This window comes from Trachymyrmex septentrionalis, unplaced genomic scaffold (assembly GCF_001594115.1).
Source record: "Trachymyrmex septentrionalis isolate Tsep2-gDNA-1 unplaced genomic scaffold, Tsep1.0 scaffold44, whole genome shotgun sequence".
Taxonomy (NCBI): Eukaryota; Metazoa; Arthropoda; class Insecta; order Hymenoptera; family Formicidae; genus Trachymyrmex; species Trachymyrmex septentrionalis.
The window spans coordinates 1,626,538-1,633,187 of record NW_017305611.1 but is presented as its reverse complement, the minus strand read 5'-3'; the positions used below and the strand labels follow the sequence as shown (position 1 = coordinate 1,633,187).

General features: G+C 39.4%; 1 protein-coding gene across 1 annotated transcript; it reads right to left on the bottom strand.

Annotated features, from left to right (window-relative positions):
• Positions 1 to 3,134: 3,134 nt before the first annotated feature.
• Positions 3,135 to 6,650, bottom strand: LOC108751339 (DNA replication licensing factor MCM4). Its single transcript, XM_018491447.1, has 8 exons — positions 6,331 to 6,650; positions 5,928 to 6,247; positions 4,957 to 5,852; positions 4,571 to 4,893; positions 4,189 to 4,466; positions 3,703 to 4,103; positions 3,423 to 3,633; positions 3,135 to 3,297 (listed from the first exon to the last, which is right to left on the bottom strand). Exons 1-8 carry the CDS (start codon positions 6,515 to 6,517, stop codon positions 3,202 to 3,204), a joined length of 2,712 nt encoding a protein of 903 aa, XP_018346949.1. The 5' UTR covers positions 6,518 to 6,650; the 3' UTR covers positions 3,135 to 3,201.

Below are 6,650 nucleotides of genomic sequence, written 5' to 3'. Positions count from 1 at the left end.
CCTACCCCTACCCCGCGACGACGACGGCGACGACGACGGCGACGGCGACGGCGACGGCGACGATGACCTTCAGCCACCAGCCAGGGTCGATCGGGCAAAGTCAGATCTCATCCCGAGGAACAGGTGTTGCGTTGGGGCCGCGCAGAAGCGCGACGCGGTCAATCCTCTCGCGCGAATCACGTCATGGATCGTTAAACATCAATGAATCTTTAATTGGCACGAATCTTTAATGACCTCGTCGTGATAAAATAGACATGATTAATTTATGTACGGTATACAGGAGGCAGAAGGCCAAGCCAACAATAAAATCAGTATTGCGTCACCAGCTGTAAAAGCTACACTGTTGGAGATATCAAAGGAGCAATTTTCATCCAATACGCGCGTTGAGTTAAATGACATTTTATTATTTTTATCTTCATGTCAAAATATAAATCAACACGTTTCTGTAATCGCTTAAACAATACTATCGTATGCATTTAGTAAATAATCAACTAAATGAGTCAAATTTAATAGAATTTATTGAATGAAATTGCTTTAGTTAAATTATCGACATATTGAGTAATGGCGACCTACATAAATAATTAAAAACAACTCAATTTGGTTGTATTCTGACATTTGTGAATTTAACAGTATAACATTTGAAAATGAATTCCGAATGAAAAGAATGTTAAAAAAAATTATTAATAATTTGATAATGATAAAAAGTATTAAATTTTTTGCTTTTTTAGTATAAAATTTTCCATCCATCTGTATCTAAAATTCTCTATACTATTTCTACAAATAAATTTTGAAAACTTTTTGACTGATATGTCATCAAATATTTAGGATTTTGAAGATTAGGGTCGCACAACTTTCTCCCCAAACGGGAACGTGAAAAGCGAAAATGTTTGTCATGAAAAGTAGTTGAGAAGTTTTTCGCTTTTCATGTTTCCGCCCTAGGGCGAATGTTACGTAATCGCCCTACCTTGATTTAATATGGAAAAAATCCATATTTGATAAAAAAGTACCGCAATGTATCGAGACGTCCAAATCATAATCTACATTTTGGACGTCTAATCTTCTACGACTTATTTGTCTCTCCTCTCCGTTCCATTTTTTGCGACAGATAAATGCGAATGAAAATTCTAGGAGAGAGGGAATCGCACGTATTATTCTTCGTTGTCCAAATCACCCTACATTCGCGCGACGCCGAATGGGGAAACGTTGAACGGGAGGATGCTAAGAATTAGCGGACGCAACTTTATGAATGGGCTGCTTGGGCGTGAGGGAACGAGCGAGGTGGGGACAGTCATGCTGCTTTAACGATCGGGCGCATCCCCACTCCTGCCTTATTCCGTCTCCTTTCCTCCGGTTCGTTAGCAAGTCTTCTTTCTCGATTCCATCCCCTCGTCATCCCCCTTCTGTACACAATCCCATTCTCTTCCTCCCTTCGCCGGCTACCACCGGCTACGCGCACACGTGCGACCGTGCGACTGTGTTCGGTTACGTGCTGATCGTTCATAGATGATGGTGCACCCGAGTACGCAACTGTACTCACGTGTGTATAAATCTCTACGGGGACGAGTTGCGTACGATACCCTTTGCATAACACCAATAAGAATGGAATGAACAATGAAGCAACGGACACTTTTGCGCGGCTAGTCGTAGCGAGCCCTTCAAATAACAATTGAAATTGGACGCTTACACGGCCTAGCCGGTACACTTGTAGCCGAATGTATCAAATTTCGTTTTGATATTGAAGAAGTTTGAAACCGAAGCCATATTGCGTGGGGCACGAGGGGGAGAGAAAATGACGTTAGGGCATTTCACATTTCCACTCCCCATATATTTTACTGTTGTTTAACGATGAACAAGGGTAAATGATACCTGTGTAGCATTCGGGTGGGAAATCTGAACACGGTTTTAGCGAATATATTATGTGAAAATTAAATTTCGACACATATCTCAATTACAGCTGCGAAATAAGTGTCGTGGGAAATTTTTTGTAGATTTTTAGTAACTGAAATAACAATTATTCGATTTATTTTTAATGAATAAGTTACTTCAATAAGATTAATTATTTACCGGAAAATAAATGTCCCACTTGAACTTCTCCCGTAACAAATTACCTGTAGTGCATAGCATCCAATACGTATATACATGTTCAATATCTTAACGTAGTTTACTTCAAACAACGTGAAAGATTAATCGCAAGCTTCAAAAGCGAGCGACTCTGGCATCGTTTAAAGACACTATATAATGTAGAGATACTATAATATTATAGAAACACTAGTATTGTTAAATTTAATCGAATTCTGCTTCAATTGTTAGGATACGATAATTTGGAAATACTTGAGCTCTCTCACCATTGATCGTTACGAGAGCAGGGAGCATCGTAGTTCGGAGGGATGAAAATCGTGAGGTGTGGGTGGTTGAAACATCGATGAACGAATATCCCCACCAAACTACCCGGTGAGAGTAGCGTGGGAGTTTCCAAGGTCATCGCAAGAGCAAAACGTAGTACGACGCCTCCGCTGGGACGCCCGCGCACAAAGCGTGGGCGTGAATTGTACATGTATGTACACAAGCTATGCACATAAGATGGTTCAAATCAAATTGATAACACTTAATATGCATTTTACTGTTGTATTCTTAATTATCCGAAGCGTTGCTGGAATAAAGAGATATCTTTTGTCGTGCAAACAATTTCGATATCAATTTTGTAAAGAGCTGAGAAAAAATGATCATTGACTATCTCGATTCAAGACGTTTAATTAAAAAATATAAAGCATACCCTTTTGAATTCTAATCATAAATTTAATCTTCTCTTTCAGTTTTGAAACAAATTTCGATAACATAAAAGAGAATTAAATTCAGAAGTCATATTGAATAGAAATACTTCACGTGCAAGAGAAAGCATAATATAAATTTTAAAATATACTGTTTGCTATTTTATTAAAGGCAAAAATAACAATTCAGGAAACTTCAAAGATAAAAAATATTTATATACTTGTCAGTAATTTTTTATGCTTAGGTTTTATGGTTAGGTTAGCGTTTACAAAATATTTTTCATTATTATTAATAAGTCTCAAAAAATAAAAAATTCGATATAAAAAAGTATCCTAACATACGATTTCTCACAAAATTTATAGTAATAATGGATTATTAGTTATATTTGCATAGTATTACTATTCTAAAGAACGTAACGCAAAGGAAATATTTTTAACAAACACGAATGGTATTTTTGCCTGTTACAATCACAACACCATCATCCTGCAGCTCTTTCAGAGAATCTTCAAACATCTCGCGCGTCACCAACTAAAAAAGAAAAAGTAAAATTAAAGAAACCTTTTCTGCAGCACGTATTAAAAAATAAAATAAAAACGATAACAAATAAATAATAAATAATGAATGAATAATAATGGATAAATAAATGAATTTACCGTGCTAGACGATTCTTTCAATTCCGTGAAGATCTTCTGGTAGTTTAATGTGGGTACTTTATCCTTACTCTTGATGAGCTTCTTCAACGCTTCGACCAGCTCCTGCCTTCGTTTTCTTGCTGCCAATGACATACCAGTCGTCAAGATACTAATATCGATTTTACCGCTCAATGGATCGATAGCAGATTGTTTTAATGCCTCACGATGTAATCTGACAATTATGAGTAGTGTTAAATTTATTTCTAATATTTATTATTAACCACATTTTATCCACTCTCACCTCCAAGCTTCCTCGACATCCATAATCTCCACTACATTGCTGAATCGCATTTTAGCGTGTGCTTCGGCGAGTCTTATCAGTGATTCCAATTGTCTCGGATAAGCCGTAATTTGTCCGTGGCCGCTTCCTACTCTGCGCATATCGACGTAAGCCTGAATCAATCTCTGTTGACTCTCCTCATTAAGAGAAGGTTGTACATGTTCCTTGGCGTAAGCTATGTAATCACGCAGGATACTCATATCCACAATATCGTCTTCTTCTTCCAACTCAGATTTATAATACAATGATACCAAATGCCTGGCAAGTTTCCTGTCAAATACTTCGTCCTGGGGATCCAGCATGAGGAAAATTAAGTCGAAACGTGACATCAATGTGTGTGGCAACATGACATTCTCTATTACCTAAAAACAAGTGCGATATTTCATAAGACTGCTTTCTCGTTGGTCTAAGATATTAGGTACATTATAATTTGATGGATATATTTACTGTTTTATTTTTATTCCACTGCGACTCGCAAGGATTAGCCGCTGCTAGAATACTGGTTCTCGCATTTAATTGACAAATGATACCCGCTTTTGCAATACTCAGTGTTTGTTGTTCCATAACTTCGTGCAGTATTGAGCGCGTGCTATCGTTCATTTTATCAAATTCATCGATGCAACAGATACCGTTATCTGCAAGCACCAGAGCGCCAGTTTGCAATACTAATTGACGGCTTTCCGGATCTTTCGTTACAAAGGCGGTTAAGCCAACAGCGCTGGAACCTGAGAAAAAAAATGTAAGATACGAACGACATGAGAAACGAACATGAGATAACAAATACGAACAAAAGCTAAGATTCCAATTATCATTATCAAGAATTATTTACCCTTTCCGCTGCTATACTGTGAGCGCGGTACCAAATTGAAGACAAACTGTAACAGTTGTGATTTACTTGTACCCGGATCTCCGCATAGGAGTATATTAATTTCGGACCGGAAATGTTTTTTAGTTCGTTCGTTCTGCTCTTTCTTCGTACCGCCTAACAATTGTAACAATATACCCTTCTTGACATCCTCGTTCTCGTAGATGCTGGGAGCAATGTGTCGCGCCAATCGTTCATATATGTCCTCCTTTTGTGACAGTAATTTCAACAATTCCACTCTTTCTGGTGGAAATGCATGGCGCTTGCCGTCCTCTTGCTCGTATAATCTACATATGCAATAAAACAAATTCACGAAAATGTAAAATAAAATCAAAATTAGAAATGCTTACCGCTTTGAATCTTGTTTTCTAAAATGAACCACGTCAACGTGTGTTCTGTAGATAGCCCGGACATTGGTTTGTCGAGGATTAACGCGTATAGGCAACGCACGATATATACCAGTGACAGAAACTCTATCACCTGGTGAGACAGCATCAACTAGATTATGATGTGCAAAAAGCACTACTGTATGAGGAGTTTGACCAGCTGGCATATCGTCTGGTGACTCTTGCAACTTGATCATTTGTTTGTCGGTGAAATGACTACGGTTGTGTACCAGACTGAAGCAGAAATTGTTATTGCAATGAGTGCACACTGTGGGTTCGGCTATGTGACCTCTGTCGATGATCACAGTCGTTGTGAAGGAACATACGATGCATTTAAAGAATGCCTCTCGCATTTCCGGCAGGATATTTGATGTTCTAATGACCATTCCAGTAATCGTGATCAATCGATCTATGTCCTCTGGATTCAGGAGGCGCATACTTGTAGTCCTCGTAACATTATAAGGACGTACTTGAATTGAATGTTCCAATGCTGCCCCAGGAAATTTCTCAAAAAATATTTCGTTAGCAGTTAAATCAAATGCTGGTATAACTTCCTGAGGATACAGTACCAATTGATTATAAAGCTGTGCATCAAAAGCCTCAAGATGAGCACAGTTTATATTTAAATAAGGCTCTTCTAATATATGTATCTCCTCAAGTTTCTGTAAATAGAGTGGTTCTGTTAGATTCATGTTTTCAGGCAATTCATCATTCTCTGCTTCTGGATCAATAAAGTATGTAACAAATCGCCTGAATTGCTGCTTGATGCGATCCACTACGACACTTGTACCCCAGATTATCAATTGCGGGCCGTTCTCACCCTCGGACGTTCTTTCTCTGTCTTCATCATTCTCTGGTATCTACGAATAAAATTTAACTATTAATAATTTAATAATTTCATCTACCTTAATACTGACATATACATTTTAACTTACAGTTTCATTTAAGTTAACTTGCCGCACACGTCTGTCAGACTGAACGTCTGGTCTCTGTCGAATCGGTGTACCCCTGACACCACTACGAGGAGTACGAATTGACACCAAAGAGCTAGGGGTTCCATAATTTAGTGGAGACGACAGTTCTATCTCACTCATGCCAGCAGCGAGAGGACTTGTCTCCGGCTGTCGATTCGGAGAAGACAATGGCATAGACGACAAGCCCTCCGACGACGGCGCAATGGTCTCCTGTGTTTGACGGTTGCCCCATCGTAATGGAGTGTCTACCGGTTGGTTACCTGGTCTTCTCTGAGGTGTACCTACGTGTGACAAATGTAACAGTTTGAATACAATGCGTCATTTTTAAAAATAAAGATAATTAATGGATATTCTTCATACAAACCTTGTCTGGCGGAGCCAGCGACTCTGGGTGTTCCGGCGGCCGAGGGAGTCCTGGAGGTTGGAGTCCGAGGATGCCGCCTAGGAGTATGATTCGGTGTGCGGTTCGGTGTACGGTTCGGCGTGCCATTCGGGGAACGATTGTCATCCTGAGGGACAGGAGTCCTCGGCGGTCTAACAGGACTCGACATCGTTGACGGAGATTAAGATAATCTTATACCTTACTTCTTAGGCGCTCTTCACTCCACGTTCAGGCATGTGCGAGTAACCTCCTCTCAATTGACTCAATTTCCCGCGTATTCCCGCGAATTCAAGCTTACCGAG

Excerpts from the sequence above, each read along its gene's own strand:
- LOC108751339 (XM_018491447.1), bottom strand. The coding sequence starts at position 6,517 with ATGTCGAGTCCTGTTAGACCGCCGAGGACTCCTGTCCCTCAGGATGAC. Across the intron at positions 5,853-5,927 it reads AAGTTAACTTAAATGAAACT|ATACCAGAGAATGATGAAGA; the intron begins GTAAGTTAAAAT and ends TTTTATTCGTAG. Across the intron at positions 3,634-3,702 it reads GATGTCGAGGAAGCTTGGAG|ATTACATCGTGAGGCATTAA; the intron begins GTGAGAGTGGAT and ends CATAATTGTCAG.